At 33.0% G+C, this 23,639-nt stretch overlaps 2 protein-coding genes and 1 long non-coding RNA gene across 3 annotated transcripts; 2 read left to right on the top strand and 1 right to left on the bottom strand.

Annotated features, from left to right (window-relative positions):
* Positions 1 to 634: 634 nt before the first annotated feature.
* On the bottom strand, positions 635 to 4,223 carry LOC134704875 (uncharacterized). Its single transcript, XR_010105425.1, has 3 exons — positions 4,079 to 4,223; positions 3,045 to 3,241; positions 635 to 1,010 (listed from the first exon to the last, which is right to left on the bottom strand). It is a non-coding gene; the product is annotated as an uncharacterized LOC134704875 (long non-coding RNA).
* A 791-nt stretch (positions 4,224 to 5,014) lies between these two features.
* Positions 5,015 to 13,468, top strand: LOC134704876 (uncharacterized). Its single transcript, XM_063563660.1, has 6 exons — positions 5,015 to 5,114; positions 5,873 to 6,235; positions 7,209 to 7,346; positions 7,832 to 7,933; positions 9,348 to 9,422; positions 13,232 to 13,468. Exons 1-6 carry the CDS (start codon positions 5,075 to 5,077, stop codon positions 13,396 to 13,398), a joined length of 885 nt encoding a protein of 294 aa, XP_063419730.1. The 5' UTR covers positions 5,015 to 5,074; the 3' UTR covers positions 13,399 to 13,468.
* A 3,206-nt stretch (positions 13,469 to 16,674) lies between these two features.
* Positions 16,675 to 22,239, top strand: LOC134706374 (uncharacterized). Its single transcript, XM_063565261.1, has 3 exons — positions 16,675 to 16,888; positions 20,586 to 21,049; positions 21,414 to 22,239. Exons 1-3 carry the CDS (start codon positions 16,772 to 16,774, stop codon positions 21,910 to 21,912), a joined length of 1,080 nt encoding a protein of 359 aa, XP_063421331.1. The 5' UTR covers positions 16,675 to 16,771; the 3' UTR covers positions 21,913 to 22,239.
* Positions 22,240 to 23,639: the final 1,400 nt, after the last annotated feature.

The following is a 23,639-nucleotide window of genomic DNA, read 5'->3' on the forward strand; positions in this document are numbered from 1 at the left end:
TATAAATTTTCTTTCTAGTTCTTTACGGTATTCTTCTGTTGGTTCCGTACATTTAAAGAACGGGAAAAATTTGAATTTTCCTCCCGCACATTGCATAACATGTGTCAACTGTAAAGAAAACTACATTGGTCAAACAGGAAATAGTGTGTGTGAACGGGTCAGGATCCATAAACAGCAAATACGGCAACCCGAATACAGACAAATTCCGTTGAGCGAACATTTAGACATTTGTGCGGGAGGAAAATTCAAATTTTTCCCGTTCTTTAAATGTACGGAACCAACAGAAGAATACCGTAAAGAACTAGAAAGAAAATTTATAAAAGTGTTTGACGCCAAGCTTAATGCTTAATAGTTACATGAACAATAACTTTGCGTCATACTACTAATATTTTACGAACAATGACGTTACGTCATAATACTAATGTGTTCCCCATAACGACGTTCATAACGACGTTCATAGTCTTGAAAAGTCCCAAGATGGATGAAAGCGCTAGACAATGCTGCTTTTAAAACTCTTTTTGTGTATTTAATTTTTAATATATAATTCTGTACACCGCTTGAAAAGAAACTTTTTTTGTATATATATATATATCTATAAAAAAAAAACCAACTAAAATATATTAAAAAGACGACAAGATTCAAGTATGATTTATTGTATATTAAAAAAGATTTAATCAAACACGGAATGTCTACTCTTTCAAAAGCTATAAGGACAATGATCAATCTAGAAGCCAGTTTAATTGCAGATAAACAGACATATTAACACAAAAATTAGACAACATAGTAAATTCAATAAAATTGTAAAATAAATATGAATACAAATTATCGTTATTCACATAAAAATTAAAAAGAATAATTCATGCCCAAATTCTATTGGCACATGCAACAAATAGCAGCCAGATCAGAATTGTCACAGACGGAGCTTTTGGCATCCAAGCTCTTGAAATACTGATCGTATTCTGTACAGGGTGTATTCAAAACATAGTCATAGCATACTGCGTCTGTCAAATCTGTAGAAAATAGAAAATACAACTAACAATATCGCAATATGTAAAGATCGAGTTAGTGAAAATTAATATTTTGTTACATATTGACGAACCAATCGACCTGACCAAGTCTTACATTATATTTTGCTGAATCAGAGACATATATAGTACAATACTCTTGTTGTATGATGAACGACTAGTACAATAGGAGTGTTTGTTAACTACCTGTGTTTTGTTTTCACTCATTATGACACCTACAAGTTAACAATCTAATTGAAATATAGATCTCCGATTTCGTTATACTACGTTACTACATATGTAGTAACGTAGTATAACGAAATCGGAGATCTATATTTCAATTAGATTGACAAGTTAAAACTCGTTCAGTGTAGGTTATTACAGATTTCATGGGACGTTATAATCCTCTGCAATTACATAAACCATCATAAAGTAATTGTTGTCTCTATTAAAACATTCCCCATTTCCCTTCTCAATTTTACTGGTATCTAATAAATTAGCTTGGTTAACATGTGATATCTTGCCAAGTCTGGACTTTTAAACAGACACCAATTGTTCGATTATTGATGGTCGTTTCCATGGGCAAATATTTATTCTGTTTTTCTCCTACACGCAAATGTCTTTTCTCGTTCTCATTTATATCCCGAAGAAACACTTATATTTTAAAACACATTATTGCATCTATCAGACCTCGTCCTTACAGAAAAAAGTGTGGAAAACTGATGTGCTCTATGTTTTTAGGCCACGCAAAACAATCGCCCATCCGGAAAGAAACTTACTATTGAAGGATAAGATAGTATACTATTTTATCTCATTACATGAACTGATTCAGACCAACGTATTACTTACATGTTACAAGAAGGAGTCCAAAAACTACTAACAGAAATAATTTGTTCATTTTTTTTTATCTGTTTCACTAAACTCTCAAACTTTAGAAGACGTAATGAGTCAAATAAATGTTGTCTGTTTATACATTCGAATTATAAATAATGACTTAGAAATCACATATACAAATGGCTTAACATAATACACTAATAATTCCTAAACGAATTATTAACCCAGCTTTACAAAGAAAGCGGGGTATCAATAAAACATATAATCCATCGGATTTCGTATTTGCATGATACAAATTATTAAATAGTCAACATATAACGGTTTGTGCCAAATGATATATAATAAATTAGAAAAAAAGGTGAGGTTTTTCTCCTAGCAGTCCCTTGTAAATTTATGTTGATAATTATCATTTTGCTTTGTTTCCTCTATAACCAAATCTAAAATCGGACTCGGACTTCTTTTAAACTGAATTTAACTGTATGTAATCCTGTGCTTATTCCATATCGACTAGATATATGGAGGAGGTTGGGATCTAACACAATATATATCTAATCCCGCCGCACGAATGTGCCTGTCCAAAGTCAGAAACATATAGCTTTTGTCAGTCTTGGGTTAAAAAAAATCAAGTATATGTTTCGGAGTTAAGTGTGGCGTCCATTTTCGCTGAACTAGTATACATTGATTGTATAGGGGAAAGCTCAAGTAAGCCTCCGCTGTGTTGAGGAACCATTGGTGACCTTGACCTGTTTTCTACCCCTTGGTCGGTAGATTACTCGTCGACACATTCCTTGTTTTCATTCACATTTTTTTTTATCAATTCCAATGAAGAAATCAGTGTTAATCAAATATATATTGATATGGATTGTTTTTTTTATACAAACCTAACAAACTTTTGTAAAATTTGCATCGAAGAACTCACCAGTAAACTGAGATAATTTTTATCGATATATAATGAATAGTTTTCGGGTGACAGATGTCCTTCTTATATATATATTAAAGACATAAACTGTTTTAAGTTATTTTTGGGTACTTATAATTTACCTATCTCGGTTAAGAAATGAAAAGCCCATGCTATTGACTAAAAGAATGAAAATGACCATGGTGTGAAATAATGACAAAGGAAATTGGCCCCCTCTCTTTGTAGTACAACTAAGATGCATTGCTTCACCAGTTGAAAATCATTAGAAAAAAGTGCATCGATCATACCTTAATATTAGAAAGAAAGGCAATCTTCTTTTACTTTCTTCCATTGGTCAAACATAAGCAACACGTATGAGGTAGCTGGTCATTGTCACATATAGATTGTCCATACATTTCACGTGAAGCATCATCTAGTTCTTGGCACGAACTACTAAATATATAGTCTACACATTCTGAAAATTCTACCTCACTGGACACAACATCTGGAAATGAATTTGAAAACTTAAAAATCCTATTTCGAATCTTTTATTAGATTGCTATTGAGACAGCATATACATATAATACATGTACATTGTATTTCATTTTTCCCAAAGTGGTGTATATTTATATAAAAGTACCATAATTTAAAACGTCAGATGCGCGTTTCGTCTACATTATACATAAGACTTACAAGTGACGCTCAGATCAAAATAGGTAAAAAGCCAAACAAGTACATAGTTGAAGAGCATTGAGGACCCAACATTCCAAAAGGTTTTGCCACATAAGGCTAAGGTAATCTATTCATGGGATAAGAAAATCCTTAGTTTTTCGAAAAATCCAAAGCCTATCCATAGTCATTTGTTGAAGAACCTACAAAAGAATTTTCATTGCATTGAACAGGGTATGCTTGATTAGGGCTGAAATTTTGCCATGCACAATAACACATATATGGACCACAAACGTTAGCGTGGTGTTTACCCTAGGCATATACGAGAACGGTTGTATTTGATAACGGCTCAATTCTAACCAGATGTGGCCAATTGGTATTTATTCGCATCCTGCTCACCTATAACGTCCACCTCTATTTAGCATTGATTTTATTATCGAATTGAAGGAGTTTATGAATGACCTTTGATATGATCTCTAATGGTAAAATCACACAATAATAATAAGCCATATATCAAGAAATATTGTATATCAATTTAAGTAGTCTTTTTCATAATCACAGCACATGAAGAAAATATTTAAGGTGATAAAATAAGGACTCAACCATCAAGACTTGCTTATTTAAAGTCGGTAGTATCAATGTAATGTCATTGAGTAATACTATAACTACTTACAGTTAAGAATGCAAATTCCAGTAAAACAAAGAAGAAATGCGAAAATTCTATTCATATTAACAAATATTTGTACTCAAACAATGAAAAACAATTTTGTATGTCGTTGATAAAAACCTTCAAATATTTTTCAATAAATAAACATTTTAAAATACTTAATCTATTAATTCTTTTACAATCGTTCTGTAAAACATCTGAAAACAAACTTTAATTCTTTATTAAACGATAATCCGCTTTAATTTATATTACGATTGGCAAAACAATAAGAAGAAATACTTTTTGTAAGATGTTTTACTCACAAACTTACCCTATGTACGAATCAATTTCATTTTTTTTTTATACGAAATGTCGTTTATTAAGAAATCTAAGTCCTTCCGTGTGTAAATGCTTGATTCAGTTGAAGCGTAACATAGAAAAAATGGAAACATACAATCCATGTTAATGAAAAACTCAATGACGAATGCATCATTATACCATATATTGACAACTGCTTGATATATAAATTTAGCAATTGATGAATAAACGAATGAACGCACGAACGAATGAATGGAAGGCGTGAATCAATGTCATAGTTTTATGTTTCCTGATATTTTTTTTAAAGAAATATTGAGTTTACTCAAAATGCAAATATGAAGATGACAAGAACGGTAGTTTCCACTAAATAATATCACTCCTTTTCCATGGCACAATTATGATTCAACAGCTGTCTTGATTAATAATGGCGTTGATCATTGATATTTTATACTTCCAACATAAAATTAGCTAACAAAGTATGACATGTTAAATTGTCTTAATTTTGTTGTTGTAAATTTTGGGGGAGTTAATGTCGTCCATTTGAAAACTGGCTGTATTGACTTTTGTAGATACACACGACTTTGTAGTAAGTTGAACTGAATGTAGTTCAGTGGCTATTATAAGACATAAATAATACGAACTTATCTACATATAGGTGTGATAAGATTTTATAGCCATTACTATAAGGCTGTACTTTAGTGAACAATGAGAATTCTAACTATTGTGTTCGTGTGTCTTTACATGGGTAAGTTGTTAAACCAACGGTAAAGTTTTACAATATAAACAACATGCAAAGGTTATACAATAGATACAACACACCATATTACATGAGATAGATCTTAGACAACACAAAAGTTACCAAAAACCGTCTTAGGAATAGGCATTCATTATTGGAACAGCACGGTTTCGCTTTTGTGATTCTTCTCAACAACCATTAAAAAATCACAAACCCAAGCGGCGACTCAAGTGATAACCATGAAAATAAGCCGGAGTTGATGTTTCATTGCTTTACGATTACAATATCAAGGAAAATACAAGGTTGACAGTTGTTATCCATTCGTTTCATGTGTTTGGGCGTTTGATTTACCATTTTATTAGGGATTTTCCATTTTGGGGTTTCCTTGAAGCTCAGTATTTTTGTGAATTTACATGTTAGAGTGTTTTTCCCCTTGTACTTGCATTCCAAATTTTTGGCTTATTTGAAAAAGGTTTGAATTGGTGCACAATTGATAAAACTAATTTTACCTTAAACAAATATTTTTAAACGTTAGGAAACTTATAAAGTAGGTTTTTCGCGGCAGAGTATTTGTTCAGATGCGTTCAAAGTATGAACCAGGGCCTGAATATTAGTATTATAAAAATAAAGAACTAGTAAAGTCCGATATGTTTTAATTATCAATTCTTTCAGATGTAAATCAACATTTTTTCCAGATTTCATTGATAATTTTTTTCAGGCTTCAGTTATTATATTTATATATAAAATGCCATGTCAAAACATTTCAGTCGTTGCGGAAGTAAAAAGAAGAGATGTTGAATTGTTTGGATTGAAATTCAAAAACCCAGCTAATATGCAAACAATGCTTGGGACAAGTGGAAATACTGGAGTTCAGAACCCTTCAAACTTTGCTGGATCATTATCCAGTTCTGGTTCAATTAGTACGGGAAGTGCAGGGATTAAAAATCCAGCAAACATGGCAGCAACATTATCGGGATCGGGATCTCTAAATCCAGCCAATATCGGAACGCAATCTGGACAAAATCCACATAAACAGGTCCCTGGAGATATGACTGGCTCTTTGGACCAAATACATAGTAAATATGGTATTCAGGGAGGATATGTTCAACATCAGATCCACGAAAAACCAGGTGAACATATGATCGTTGGTAAAGTAAGGCGGTATAGTCAAATATGCACAATATATGTATGATCCGATTGAATGTATTTGTATAAAATATGACGAGAAACTATATCTTTGTAAACAATCATGTCATTAGATTTCATGCTTTTTAATCTTACAAATAATTTTTTAAACTCAAAGGAAAGTTTTGCTGAACAGGTAAGCAATAATAAAATTACACATAAATGGAAACATCACCATTGTGGCCACGTTTCATATATAAAAGAGAGAAGAAAGATACTCGTAGTTTGAAAAAAACCCCTGATAACGCCATGGCTTAAAATAAAAAGACAAAAATACAAAGCCTCTGGTCTTTGTTAGTCTTGTATTATTTCAATTTTAGTTTCTTGTGTACAACTTGGAAATTAGTATGGCGTTCATTATCACTGAACTAGTATATATTTGTTTAGGGGCCAGCTGAAGGACGCCTCCGGGTGCGGGAATTTTTCGTTACATTGAAGACCTGTTGGTGACCTTCTGCTGTTGTTTTTCTATGGTCGGGTTGTTGTCTCTTTGATACATTTCCAATTTCCATTCTCAATTTTAAATTATAGTACAGAAAACACATCATAGAAAACTAAAGATAAAGATAAACAATGGTAAGAAATATACATTTATGGTAAACATCCATCATTGTGGCCACGTTTCATATATAAAAGAGAGACGAAAGATACCCGAGGGACATTCAAACTCATTGATTGAAAAACAAACTGACAACGCCATGGCTAAAAATAAAAGGACAAACATACAAATTATAGTACAGAAAACACAACATAGAAAACTAAAGATAAAGAAAGACGAACCTCCACCAAAAAACTGGGGTGATCTCAGGTGCTCCGGAAGGGTAATCAGATCCTGCTCCACACGTGGCACCCGTGTAACTTTTATACTTTTGTAAAAGATAAATATGTCAATGTACTTTAATTTAACATTTTGAACAGGAACAAGTTTGAATAGTGGCGGTGCTGGTAACAGCCATCTTCCCGGCAGATGCATCAACTCTCATCCAGAGAAATGTCCCATGTCTTGTCAAGAGGTTGATTCGGTCACAGGTTGTATCGTTTGCAGCAGTAGCTGCCGTGAGTATACAGGAAAAACATTGCTTTTTTTGGAAATACATATATTTGTACGTTTAATAGTTAATACACATATATATTAGTGTTAAACCATGAGAACATTTTGATATTATTGACAACGAAATTGAATATCACAGTTTAAAGACAATCGGAAGTCAGCATCACACTGCACAGCCAAAATTTCTGAACAGACAATCGGCAGTCAGCATCACACTGCACAGCCAAAATTTCTGATCAGACAATCCGGCAGTCAACAAATTAAAACATTATAAAGCCAAACAAATATCTCTTCTTTGTCAGTCTGATATATCAATTTTGAATAGATTTCAATGTAAATACATTTTAATTTCAGTTTGTATGTTAGGGTCTGCATAAATCTTCATTGTATTTGTACATGTATTTCAAAATTGGATTCGTATTTGCTGTAGTATCGTATTTATGAGTGATTATCTTCAGCAGAGTACAATTCTTTATCTTTATTTTACCAGAGACTGCCGGGTACGTGACATCTGCAGCGACAACATCACAACCAAGTGTATCTACAATAGGTGCTCAAAAGACTACAACAATGAAAGCTTCACAGCTCATAGGTAATAAACTCAACGTTATTATTACAACCGCACACCTTAAATATAATATAAGTCAAGTCGTTATTTTTACGGTAATGTTGTTTATAAAGCCTATACATTTAAACACGATGCAAACTAATTGGTTCTTTGAATAAACTTAACACGGGAATACAATCTTTAAACTTGGTTTTATCGGTGATTACGTTGATTTTGTTTTGAAAAGATAAAACATATTAACTAAATATGTACTGCTATACGTGTACATTTACGAAAATTCACGATCCTACATTCTGTCGATACTGCTAATTTTTATTAAGGAATTGCACATGTAAATACCTTATCCAGACTGTTTCTTACGTCTTTACGCTAAATACATTGGATGTGTACTATTTGATACTTCTGGAGGAATATGAAAATAATATTGAAGTTATTATGACATTGCACTCTGAAACGGAAAGATTTCTTTTTTCGATGCTTTGCCTGTCCCAAATCAGTCGTTTATGTCGGTCATACTTGTTTTTCACAAATTATTTTGTTATAAATAAGGCCGTAAGTTATCTCGTTTGAATTGTTTCACATTTTTCAAGAGTGTCCTTTTGGCCGACTATACGGTATATTTGTTTTACTTTCTCAGAGTCGAAAGCCATGCGGTAGCCTCTGATTGCTAATACATCCCCTTTATTCTAACTCGGATGGATAGTTGTCTGATTTACAATGATATCACAGCTCCTCGAATTTTGGTTAATATTCCACTTTAAACTTAAATTCTTGCCTGCAAACGAAGTACATGTTACTAAATTTACTTGTACCCGTCTAAATGGTAATAAAATCAAACATGTACGTGTAACCAACTCAATGGTGATAAAATCAAACATGTACGTGTAACCAACTCAATGGTGATAAAATCAAACATGTACGTGTAACCAACTCAATGGTGATAAAATCAAACATTTACAAGTTACCTACTAAAGGACAATGGCTATCAAACCAAAGTACATGCTACAACATTATTTCCCCTTGGGCTAGTTATCTAAACATTATTTATTAGCAGAATAGAAAATAGCGAAAACGGAGAGAATCTGTTTTTGGATTTTATACACATGGTCGATGTTTATTTATCGTGATGAAGAATAAAGAACTATTCTTTATTGACACTGATACTAAGTTTGTTTATATTTGATGTGTATCACTGAACTGGTATATATTTTTGATAAGGGACCAGGTGAAAGCACGCCTCCGGGAGCGGGAGTTTTTCGCTGCATCGCACACCCATTGGTGGCCTGGTGCACATGGCCTTCGGTTGTTGTCTACCCTTGGCCCGGTTGTTGTCTCATTGACACATTTCTCGTATCCATTCTTAATTTGATAGAATTATATCACATCTCTAAGTCTCGCTTCTTTGTTAAAAGGTAAATTCCCAGATTTTCCGTTTCAGGCATTTGTCAAGCATTTCCTGTTAACTGTCCAAGAGGAAGTTTTGCAATACAAAATGGTTGTCCAGTGTGTACAGGTAGTTACGAATTAGATACATTACAAAGGTAACAAAGGAACCGGCCTATAACAATGAGAAGGCAGGTGAAGGTCCGAGGTGATAACCGACGACCTTCAAAATTGATCTGACGACAAGTGCAGAAAATTTACACGGCAGTTTGTTTCCGGTCAGTTCTTTTTGGTTACCTTTGTTTTGATACTGAATGGTACGACGTTTCAAGAAAGAAATGGTACATTTTGCATGTAGATACGATCAATTAAGAATTCTCAATACGACATAATAATGTATGGAACCCCAGGGATTACAATCAGTGAAACAAATTAATGCATTTTCTTTTACACATCACATTATAATTATATCCTAAGATATGGCAAGCCGTTCTCGTCAAAACTATGTTTAAACCATTTTTCGAAAAATTTACACACTGAGAATTACAACAAAGCACACTGAGATTTAAAAACTTAAAAACGCACACTGAGAATTGAAAATTACACACTGAGAATTGAAAATTACACACTGAGAATTAAAAATTACACACTGAGATTTCATAAAGATGCACTGAGATTACAAAAATGAAAAACGCACACTGAGAATTAAAAATTACACACTGAGATTTTAAAAAGACACACTGAAATGAAATAAATTGAAAAACACACACTGAGAATTGTTAATTACACACTGAGATTTCAAAAATACACACTGAGATTAATATGCAAATTACTAATGAATATTCATGAGATGAATAATTCAACAGATTACTATCTTGATCTCAAGAACTCTTGTCATTATAATGAAATGTGATTCCTTCAACCAATATTCGTAATAAATTTCAAGACTTAACATCGCTCATATTCATAAGTTTATTGCCTATAATTCAGATCATTACTACCAGTGTATCGGGATGATTTTTTTTACTTAAAACCGTGGGTCCCTTTTCAAAAGTCTTCCAACTGTGTCCCTGGTTTCGCTAGTTAATCTTGTATATTTTTGTTACGTTTATATGCTATAATAGACACTTGGGTAAAAATTTCACTGCATTATTTTGCAGATTGTTCCAATGTTTTCTTTTAATTTTAATAAAGTTTTTCACCATTTGGTTATATTTTGTAATAAGATTAAGTGGGTATTTTTCTTGTTGTTGTATTTCTAAAGTTTTTTTATTAATAATTTGGAACCAAATCGAAGGACTAACGAGTTCTGTCCCCTTGTTGTTTTAAGCTTGTAATAGATTCAGATTAAGTATGCTAATTAGATATGTGCGCATAAAAAGTGCGCACAAATCTCAGTGTGTAATTTTAAATTCTCAGTGTGTAATTTTAAATTCTCAGTGTGTAATTTCAAATTCTCAGTGTGTGTTTTCAGTTAATTTATTCTCAGTGTGTCTTTTTTAAATCTCAGTGTGTAATTTTTAATTCTCAGTGTGTAATTTTCAATTCTCAGTGTGCGTTTTTCATTTTTGTAATCTCATTGCGTCTTTATGAAATCTCAGTGTGTAATTTTTAATTCTCAGTGTGTAATTTTCAATTCTCAGTGTGTAATTTTCAATTCTCAGTGTGCGTTTTTAAGTTTTTAAATCTCAGTGTGCTTTGTTGTAATTCTCAGTGTGTAAATTTTTCGAAAAATGGTTTTAACATAGTTTTGACGAGAACGGCTTGCCATACTAAGAGACTTTTTTTTTACAAATCATATACTAGTATTAATTGCAACATATCATCAACAATTCCGTTTTAATCATATGAATTTTTTGTTATTAGGAATCAATTTCTTCTTAAATGCAGCTTGAACAAAACACGTCATAAAACGACAACAGTGATGGCATTCATTGATTTTTGTAAATTAATGTAAATTTTACGATTAGGATAGCGCTTTACATATACTAGTAAACAAAAGTAACGATACTCAAGTTTGAACACTAACTGATAAACAAATATCGAAACTGTTAAATATTCTAAGTAAAAATATTCGTTTGTTTAGCAAAAGCATATGATTAAAAAAAAATCTGACTAAATTGAAAAGGGAAGGGGGATTTAAATTTGAGGAAAATGATGTTACAGTAGTCGAAGAGGAAAAATTAAGTATTCAAATATATACAGAGCCATTCACAATAATTTCAGCAGATAATGTTTATGCTTAAAATTTTAACTTCTAATATAAATGTTTGAAATAACAAAATTATAGCTAAAAAAATCACGAATTCATGGAATTGTCCTTAAATCAATAGATTTGATGAGACAACAGTCTAAATATTAGACCAATTGGGTAACTATTGACCTTGGTATACTGTGTATCCAATCTCATTTTATATGGAAAATGCATTGTCTTGTGTCGTTTCTTTTGTTGACTAGTATAAAAGCACTGTCGAATGATTTGTCAAAAGAATTTGTTCATTAAAAAAAAAAAAACGTATTTGAACGAAACAAATCGATATGCTTCATTTTAAAATATGAATGTTTTCGTGACTGCTTTTGTGCTCAACTTTATCATGCAGCTACACAAGTTTTATCATTCTATCCCTTATTTATGAACTGATGTTTTTCTACCTATAAAAAAGAAGATGCGGTATGATTGCCAATGAGAAAACTCTCCACAAGAGATCAAATAACAAAGACATTAACAACTATAGGTCACTGTATGGCCTCCAACAATGAGCAAAACACACACCGCATCGTCAGTTATAAAAGGCCTCGAAATCACAAGTACTAAACAAATCAAACGAGAAAACCTATGGACCAACTTATATGTATACACAAGGTCATGTTTTTCTCTGGCTGTTTATGACATCATACACTAAATCCATTGTATGTTGGATGTGTACGGATTGATTCTTTAGTCTTAGAGGCATGATTTTTTTTATTAATTGTTAGTGGCTTTGAACTAGTTGTCAGATAACTGCGAGTACTCTCAGATCTGTTCATTGTGTCTTTTTGTGTCGGGATGTATAAGTACCCGGCCACGTCCACTTGTATTTTTTGTCTATCTGATGAGTATTTATAGTTCGTTCTTATGTTGTACTGTTATGCCACTTTCCCAGGTTAGGGGAGGGTTGGGATACCGCTAACATGTTTAAACCCGCCACATTATTTATGTATGTGCCTGTTCCAAATCAGGAGCTGTAATTCAGTGGTTGTCGTTTGTTTATGTGTTACATATTTGTTTTTCGTTCATTTTTAACATAAATAAGGCCGTTAGTTTTCTCGTTTGAATTGTTTTACATTGTCTTATCGGGGCCTTTTATAGCGGACTATGCGGTATGGGCTTTGCTCATTGTTGAAGGCCGTACGGTGACCTATAGTTGTTAATGTTTGTGTCATTTTGGTCTTTTGTGGATAGTTGTCTCATTGGCAATCATACCACATCTCCTTTTATATATTATGTACAAAAAATAACGAAAAACAAATATGTAGCCCAGCAATAAACGACAACCATTGAATAACAGGCTCCTGACTGGGGACAGGCACATACATGTAGAATGTGGCAGAGTTAAACATGTTAGCAGGACCACAAACCTCCCCTAAAATGGGACAGTGGTGTAACAGTACAACATATATATTATAAAGAACGAACTATAAAAATCAGTTGATAAAGACCCAACTCATCAGATGAATTCAAACAGAAGTACATCTAACAAAAACACAGAGTCGACGGTGGCCAGTTAATTGACATCCAAACAACAAAAAGTCACGAAGTATATTCTAGAATATGAAAGTATTCACAGTTTCTGACAGTTAGTTCAAAACCAATAACAACTGACAAAAAATCATGCATCTATGACAAAATGCACCTAAAATATCTGAATACAGGAAATAATATTTGTAAATCATCTTCAGCTTTACAGAAAACAGTAGCGCCCTCTTCAACACAATCGACTGTTACAACTACATTGGCTCCAAGTACAACTCATGCACCTGTCACATGTGCTCCTGTTCGGTGTATTGCACCGTGTAACAAAGGAATCAAATTTGATGCATCAAGATGTCCCGTCTGTGTTTGTTAAATGTGTAATAAACTTTGGTTTCCGAGGTGTCTTGCCCAGTTTATTTTATCAAATAAAATGTACCAATGGTGTCATTTTTTTTTTATATTATAATGGCATTAGCTACCATTTTAATAAAATAAGTAAATATATAATAAAAAATACTTTTAAATAAACGGAAACTGGAAAGTCGAATAACGATTAATTATCAGCAGTCAGATTAATTAATTGTTTTCAATTTAAACACAAAACTTGAGAGTCAATAGTTCGACCTAATATGATCCACATGTTTGCGACCTTTGATGTTGAGATGAATCACATGTGCTCAGAATGTTGAGATGAATCACATGTGCTCAGAATGTTGAGATGAATCACATGTGCTCAGAATGTTAAGATGAATCACATGTGCTCAGAATGTTGAGATGAATCACATGTGCTCAGAATGTTTAGTTTTCTAAAGATCGGAGGTCATGTCAGCGACGTCAATTATTGACTAAAAGTTGAGGAAAAAACATCATTGGACTATGAGTTGCTTAAATCCATTTCAGTTCTGACTCCGTTGGATAGTTGTTTCATAGGTAATTGTACTAAATCTTCCTATTTTATTTTTAAGTGGTTTTGTTTGTTAGTGGTTTTGGTGCGTAGTTCCGATCTGATAAGCCAACCCTGTCCAACTGGAATAACCATTTGTATTAATGTTGGGCTGGTATACCACTGTTTGAGGTTAGGAAGAGAATTGCACTCCGAACAATATGTTCAACCGCCAACAAATTCATTCAGTATCTGTCCTAATTCATACAGAGGCGTTAAAATCCAGAAGTTTTTTGTCAATTGCTGCCTGCCAGAATGGTGTTTTCTTTATTGTTTTAGTAAATAACAGGCGGATGAATGTCTCGTTTGCCATATTTCACATTTTGTCACACATGGACCTTTTATAGCTTAATTCACGGTAAGAGTTTTGCTTATTGTTGAAGGCCGTCTGATAATCTGCTCTTGATCCTATAAATATCCTTTCGACTTTGGTGGATAGTTGTCTCATTGGTAATTGCATTAGTAGCATAAACTTTGTTTTGAGTTATGTACGAAAACATAAATCAAACCAAAAACTCGTTTTCATAACCATTTCCCTCATATTTTGACCTCAAATAGGGTCTATATGTTTGAATTTTAGTTTTCATATTTTAAGACATGGTTACAATATTAACAGAGGCCTAGGTGGTCGAGTGGTCTCATATATAAAAGAAGATGTGGTATGATTGCCAATGAGACAACTATCCACAAAAGACCAAAATGACACAAACATCATTAACAACTATAGGTCACCGTACGGCCTTCAAAAATGAGCAAAGTAGTAACTACTGTAAAAGCGAGTTCGAACCCGCTCTTGCAAGTGCACTCGACTCCAATCTTAATTGACTAGGATTGTCAGTTTTCATATCGAAGGTCGGTGGTTTTTCTCCGGGCACTCCGGCTTCCTCCACCAATAAAAACTGGCCGCCACAAAGTAGCCTAAAAGTGGTGCTTAAAAATGGCATTAAAAGTTTAAAACACATAAAATACTGCTTAACGGCTGTGATCCTGATAAGGCTTCCTGTCATCTTTAGAACTACGTCCACGAATCATCTACCAGTATCGAGGCTAGCGGCTGCAAAGCTGACCAAACTGGCCCTGAAAGCAGCCGTTAGTGAAGAATTAACATCAAAATAGTAAAAAACAAAAATCAACTCACCAAAACCAAGATGGCGGCCTCCATTCGGCGTCCTTTGCTACCCGTTCTTGACCCACGGCACAAAATATTCAAATGCTCACCAATCGTCTTCGGGCACCGAGCCGACCGTGCGAGGGCTGAAAAGCCAGTCAAGGTCGTTAAACACTTCCATATATACACATAAAAAAATCAAATCAAATCACAATATGAACTTAACAAATTACTTATTACCTTATATTTTTGTATATTCACTGTCATTTACATGTTCATCAAACATTTGTTCAAACTGTCGAAAACATTATTTTGCCTAAGATTTAAAATCTGCAAATATCACTATAAGTACGACAGGTTAAAGGCTATACTATATGAGTTGGCCTTCTGTAGAAGAATAAAAGCACATATATATATGCAAAGAATGAATCTAAAGAAAAGAAATCTTGTTCTGCTATTACACAGTATCATAATTGACTGTAAATCTGGCACAGGAGCATCTTAGTAGACTTTCTCTGAACAATTATGATGTGTGTACCTCTTTTTTGAGGACTATCAAAAATAAATGATGGAGCACCGTGTAAAAAATATACATTAAATTCAAATGGCCTCCTAAAAAAGCATGCCATTTACATAATTAAAATTTCAACCAGCAAAAAAGAGAAAAACAATATTGCTCGTCCATGTTCATTTGTTTAAAAACGACTTTGCATTAGAAGTTGAACAGTATACACTATCTCGAAAGAACGCAAATTCATGTTTAAAAAAAAGAATGCAGCAAAATAATACACACCAAAAAAAGAGAGCCATGCCCCAAGCGCTTGAGAAAATAACTAAGTCGATTTTATTTAATTTAGTAAACTTTTCGCTAATCTCAGCCTATTGCATTCGTATACATGATCGGGATTTTGATGTTCTTGTCCCCTCTTTCACGTGAGGTTTTAAAAGTATATTTCCACCGGTTATTTTACAAGAACTATCACAAAGTCAGTAAATTTTCATTATGAGACAGCTAGTTAAAACCTTAAAGGCTTTCCGTATAATACTCCTCTATACTTTTATAAAATAACCACAGATGAAAAGAAAAAATGAGTTGAAAAGCTTATAAATTCTTCACTATATCTATTAATAAAGTCGTTATATAAGTTGTCAGTCAGATCTTAAACTTTTGCAATACGGCTAATTATGGTTGTATGTAATAAATTGTTACTTGATTTTGCAATGATAATGAGTCACGTCTAGATTATGGAGAATTTATTTTTACATGTCTTAAAATTTGACTATATTTCTAAAATCAAATTATCATTTAAAGTTGACGTTTCTTTCCTGAGTCCCACACAGTCCCACACTGGATATACCAATTTTCGCTAAATATTTATAATGATGTTTTAAAATTAAAAAAAAATTATGCACTTAATTTATAATTTAAATAATTGTATTTAATAATATAATCCATTTCGCCGGTTATTTTATTATATAATTACAATTAAAAAATCTTAACCCGAGTCTAAAACCAGTTTAAATACAAATACTGAATAACGTTTATAAATATCTGCAGGGGAATCCCAATGGAGCCTCTTTCATTCTGGTTTTGTTGATCTGGGTTATCGCCACATTATCCGGTTTATAGTTTACACACTACTACACACATAAAACCAGGTTACACATATTTAGTCGGTCAGATAAACAACATCGATGAAAACATTAGAAAGAATGGAATATATCAGTAAAATGAATATGCAAACATCGCATGCTGCACTAGTGTATCAAATTAAAAAATCTCGTGGTATAAACTGGACTCCAAGTGAAAAGGTTAGTAAATCATAGCAGGTTTTACATTTCTTTGTCTCCTCGTCAGGTATAAAGTTTATATCAATCCAACGCATGTTTACATTAATGTATAGAATAATACATAATATATGTCACATAATTATATTAAATACACTTAAACCCGTACTAACATACTGAGGTTTAATTCGGGGATTCGAAAGAGGTAAGATTAGGTATTCGATACTCATTAAATATGTCATTAGACAATATATACGATATGTCAGTATTATGAATTTTAGTTATAATTGTACAGAAATCTTAGTTATATTATTTACAAAAGGGTATTGACATTTTTATCTAACGAGATGTCAAAACAATTGTTTGTATTTGTCGGTTCATCGATCAATATGTATCAGTGGTGTGATGGCCATTGCGAAGTCCGGGAAATAATTTATATAAGTAGATACACTGCATTGTGTCTGTCTTTCATGTGAGATATTGTCATGATTGTCAGATCGAATATGCCATTATAAATTCTATTGTATGCTGAAAGATATTTATCTTGGATTTTTTGTATGTTTAATATTATTAATTTCATTATTATTTTATATTTAAGTATATGTACTGCAGTGTATTGCAGTGTTTTGTATATATATCATGTATATTTGGAACAAGATTTCAGAGACAAGTTACAAATATAAGAAATATAGTCCAGTTCATTAACATTCCAAGGTAGTCCGTCCATGTCCTTTTTTTTTTTTTTTATAGAAAAGATATTAATAAATCAATCATTTACGTTTAAACAATTTAAACTTGTAAGAGTCATCACCTGCATGAAGATCTTTGAAAGCAGTGAAAGTACTAGTAAGGCAGCAACCATTTGATTTTCGGGGGGGGGGGGGGGGGGGGGGCTATATGTTATGCTAAAATTGAAAGAAAAAAATGTTTTCGACTTGTCGTGAAAAAAATAGAGTGTTTTTCGCCTGCGGCGAAAAAAATAATTTGTCCAGAAAAAAACCCCATAGCAGTCGCATAACATTCCATTATATTGACAACGATGTGTGAATAAAACAAACTAACAAAATAAGGGATACAGCAGTCACTATTGTGTATAATTTTAATCACTATAAACACTAAAAAATATGTATCAAGAAACACATAAATGCATTTAAACCGTAATAGTAAATGAAAGACAAGAAAACTGAAACTTTCAATAACACAATGATGAAAATCAAGGGATGCATAAGTACAGAGCCACATTATATATAATGAAGAATCACAAAGGGAATTTAGACTAAATCCAAAATTATCCACTATAATAAATCATCAAAAAATCCCGAGCCTTGCTCCTGGAACATGTCGGGAAAGGAAATTTCTGCTTCTGAAGAAACGGTACATCTGGGTATAAAACGAACAACGAGAAAGGAATGTGATATCAACATAGAGGATCGCATCAAATCTGCAAGAAGAACCAAGTATGCTCTAATGAACTCAGGTCTGCACGGAACCAACGGCTTAAATCCCAAAATCTCCGTTACAATATACAAAAGCTATGTATTACCTAGACTCTTGTATGGCTTGGAAGTCCTCACTCTTACCAAAGCTCAAATGGAACTACTGGAAAAGTTTCACAAAGAAACTCTCAGATCAATCCAATCATTCTCTAAAAGAACGGCTATTCCTGCCATTTATTTACTACTGGGTGTCCTACCGGTAGAAGGAGAAATCCATAGAAAGAAACTGACACTCTTACATGCAATTCTGTCCTGTGACAACTCTAAATTAAAGGAAATTCTTAAAAGACAAATATCCGTCAACTCCGATAATCCTAAAAGCTTCTTTCATCAATCAATTTTACTACTACAACAATACAACCTGCCAAACATTCTTGACTCCAGTATAAAACTGCCTTCAAAAGTTGTATGGAAAAAAATCTTGAGATCCACAATCAACAAATACTGGACCTATGAACTACAAGAAAAGGCGAAGTCAAAATCATCATTGAGTTCACTTAACACAACCATCTTAGAGATAGGTACTGTCCACCCAGTCTGGGAATCTGCATCACAGAGCTTATTAGATGTACGGAAAAGCATGATCAAAGCTCGTATGCTCACTGGTACATACTTGGTACAGGCCGACAAATACAAATTTAGTCAATACAAGATAAATGCAACATGCCTGCTGTGTCAGAGGGAGGACGAAGATTTAACGCATGTCTTAACATTCTGTCCAGCTTTAAGGGAAACTCGTTATGAAGTATTTCCTTCCTCTCAAAATCCTGGTCACAAATATCATAGGTTGCAAAGGATGGGAACAACTTTTTAACATTAACCAAAACATTGTAGCACTTTTGCTAGATTTCTCAGTTTTCCACAATCTGCAAAACCTCAGTAAAACCCAGAAGATGAATGTCGAGTCACTGACTAGAAACTTCTGTTACAAAATACATATCTGCCGCTTACAGCTTCTAAAGAACTTAGAAAACAAGTGAAATTCAAATGGAAGTATGTGAATTCTAGGAATGATCAGTATAGACAATGTACTCTAGTAACTTTTGTACCTAATCAATTTTTATTTTTTTACTTATGATGGACAAGTTGAGTTTTAGATTTTATGCCTCCAAACATACTTAAGCACAATAACGGGATGTGTAAGTTCAGAGTCACGTCATATGTAACAAAGAAACACAAAAGGCACATAGACAAACACATAAGAAAAAATGAAAGACAAGAATACAAAAATTTATCAAAGCACAATAGCGGGATGTATAAGTACAGAGCCACGTCATATGTAATAAAGAATCACAAAAGGCATATAGACAAAGCACATTAGAAAAAATGAAAGACAACAATACAAAAATATACCATAAAATTGAGAATGGAAATGGGGAATGTATAGCACAATGACGATATGTATATAAGTACAGAGCCAAATGTATATCACTAAAGACAGAATAAACAGTAAAAGTAATACGCATAAAGACAAATACAAAAATACCATAACGCTTAATTAAGATGATAAACAGTACCCAGAATATATTATAGTGTGGGATAACTGTTTATTTTGTTATATTCAGTTCGACCACTGCGTTGTTCTGGAGCCTAATTCAAAATGGATTACAATTTTTAATGCAGACAAGATGAACAGTACTGCATTAATGACTGTATATTTAGATATATTAATTATATTATTTAGGTTGATATGTTAAATTATTAATAGTGGTAGTGTTGAGTGGTATATTAGGGGAGGATGCATGCACAGAAAGCCACCATAGTAAGAAATCCTAAATTTGAAAAAATAGTAAAATGGCATTTTTCTTGCTGAAAGTCTTCTTTTTACAAAGTCATTGTACATTCGTGTTTATGTACACTAGGCTGCTCAGCTTGACTCCGATTTTACTTGGCAAGGATTGTTGACCAGTGTTCCTTCGAAATGTCGATATGTCTGTTCGATCTCTTGCTGTTTCACAACACGGATGGGCATCCACTATACAGATGTTCTTTAGATTTAAATTAAATTTCGGAAGAGTCTTCTGTTCTAACTTTTTTTTTTTAAATAATCCGTGCACTGTCATACGTAGTTAACACCAATTTTAATTTATTTATCAACGTCCCTTTTTTCTATCTTACATCACAAACAAAAAACAATAAAAATATATATATATATATATCTTATTTACAAACTTTGTAATAGACGAATTTTTGTATTAGTCAATATGGTTTTTTTCTGCTTATAGGAGTATTTGTTGGAATTATGCAGCCAAAGAGTTGGTGTAATTGAAGACAAAAAAAGCGATTTATTGACATTAAGCAAAAAGGCTGCTGCATGGAAGTTTATTCACAATAAATTTTGTACAAGATTTGGCAGAAAACGAACACCTATTCGAATTAAAGAACAATGGAAAAGAATGAAAATTGCAGCACGTGCAGAACTTCGAGACAGGGGTATTAAACCGGAAGTTGGTGCAAATCCGGTTGATCCAAACACATCTACAAATAAGTATTATGGGGAAACATTGGACATAATATCGAAAGTACAGGAAATTTTGTTTGGCAAAAGTCAACCATCTGCAACAATAAACTTTAAAAACGAAGATAATGAAACGGAAAGCATGGAAGTACCTTTTGTAATAAAAACAGAACCTATGGATGACGTATCAAGTTTTGTCCCTGGACATTCAGAATGCAGCTCTCAACATGGGTAAGCATTACACATAAACCTTAATCAGAAAGATAAATTATAATATAAAGCAATCTTTATGTTATGATAAAAACATTACAGATCACGTATTAACAAATCCGTTGTTTAATTTTTCTCTCTCAAAAAGTTGACAACCCTTTACAACCTGTCAGATCAAATTATTGTTGTTTAAACTGGCGTTTTCCCTCTAAAACCTTTGTTGTGCTGTACTTAGCTTAGGTGTTCTTTGGCCAGATATTTAAATGAAAAAATATGTAAAAAGTGTACATCTTTACCTTTAAGAGCAATCTTCAGATGTTTTAAAAACCGACTGTAAACTGTTTTCGATTTCTTTTTAATATATGTTTCATATTTCTTTTTTCAGAACCAGTAAACTTGTGTCTGATGATTCACTCCCTAGTACTGACAATAGTGCGATGTATTTATTGTATGACCGGCGGCCGTCTAATGCATATCCACACGAATCTACTTCTCCGACCGATGGTAATTTTAACAAGAGACCTAATAATAGTCAGCACAAGATTTTGCAACATCATGGACAACCCAAGGTACCGCTGAAAAAGTCGAATAACCAGCCAGCATTATTTATAGGTAACAGCAGTCCTCTACAAGAAGAGGTTGAACAGCTTCCACCAACAAGAGAAAATAACACGGCTGATCACTTCCAAAGTAGTGCAGGACAACTTAATGTTGATAAACATTTACTGGAATTTGCTCGAATAGAACATGAAAGAAAAATGCAAATAATGGAAGAAGAACATTTGTTACAAATGGAGGTACTTAGTATGCAAAGAGACATAGCGGCTGCGAAGTTAAAGAAAGCAAACTTTAAACTTACAGCAAATAGTTTGAATTACTCATAGGTTCTTAAAAGTGAAAAAAACAAATACACGTTTTCTAGTCTAGCAGTTTGACATTGCACGAAAAATGCCCCAACAGAATGCATAGTTTTACTTAATTTACATGTGTTCATTGAAAATAATTCGAATATCTATTCTGAGAAGCATTTTTGAATCTGTTGTTCTACGCGATAAAACTACCAGCGATATAAACTAGTCTTAAATATGCTAATAATGTTGTCCGTGCGTCCGTATTATTTACATCCTTATTCCCCGTAAACTATTAATATTTACTTCAGTATGTCTTATATTATGTCTTTTGATAATAAAATGGATTTCAGATTTTGTATTATGTAATGGCTTATGTGAAATATATGTTTTGTTGTCGGAAATCGAGTTTATCTAAGAGACAAAATATATTTAATGCAAACCTGCCGTGTAATGTTGTCATTTTAATATAATAATTAACGCTGCCATTTAAGCGGGGGGTTTGGCATGCCACAAAACCAGGTTCAACCCTTCATTTTTTCATAAAATGCCATGTACCAAGTCAGGAAATTATTATAGTTCGTTTCTGTGTTGGGTCTCTGTTGTGTCGTAGTTCTCTTATATTTGATACGTTTCCCTCAGTTTTAGTTTGTAATCCGGATTTGGGTTTTTCTTTATCGATTTATGAATTTTGAACAGCGGTATACTACTTTTGTCTTTATTTACCGTAAACATGCAAACATTTACAATATTTGGAACAGGTATAAGATGTTGAAATGCAGAATTCACAACCCATGAACACTTTAATACCTTTTAGCTTTGAATTTAACACGACCCAGATTCATCGATACTTCAAGTAACCACAACTCACGTTTCGAATACACAATTACTCACAGTAACCTTTAGTCACGAAAAGTTATTCATAAATCACAATGCACAATCATCATGGACCTATAGATGCATAAGAGAATAAGAATATTAAAAATAAAGACAACTCTACGACAGATCCATCCATTGGATTTCTATGAGGGCTGTGGTGTAGTATTTAGCGCCTCAGACTACAAACACAAAGTTTTCTGATTCGATCCCCGCTATTTCATGGACTTCATTTCGGCTCACCCTTGGCACCATTTGTGAGTATGGTCTTGATAAACGACATTTGTCCATTCACTTTAAATAAAATGTTTTTAATTTTGTTATCAAAGGTACCAGGATTATAATTTTTTAAAGCAATTGCTTTCATGCCGTCGCGTATGGCCATCTTTGTGACCCAGATCAGAGACTCCGCCCAGATCAAGCCATAGTATTTTGTTAAACAGGCTCCTGGTCTGTCATTCTTAAACACCTATGTATGTTTTCTAATGCAATACATAGCTTGAAACGTTTGAAAAACGTAAGTGGATTTAAAAAAAGTTCAGCATACGTTCTTGTAGATGTATTTTTGTATTTAGGGGGACAACCGTTTGACTATCAAAAAAACATAGACGTCCGAGTGAAAAACATGCATTTTTATACCTGCGATTCTGTTTTCCGTTCGTACGATGTTTCAACAAAATATGGAATCATTTCAGTTGTTGATTTAGTATTGAAAATTTGACTGAATTATCTTTTATAATATACGGTTTTATATGTTTAATTGGTGTTTTTTTTAAGAAAGAGGTCAGGTGCTCTTGTTCATTCATAAAATTGTCGTTCATTCATAAATTTATCGTAAAATCAAAATCACTACACAGGTTATCAGGTTATACGTAGTGTCAAATGAT

This window comes from Mytilus trossulus, chromosome 2 (assembly GCF_036588685.1).
Source record: "Mytilus trossulus isolate FHL-02 chromosome 2, PNRI_Mtr1.1.1.hap1, whole genome shotgun sequence".
NCBI classification, from domain to species: Eukaryota; Metazoa; Mollusca; class Bivalvia; order Mytilida; family Mytilidae; genus Mytilus; species Mytilus trossulus.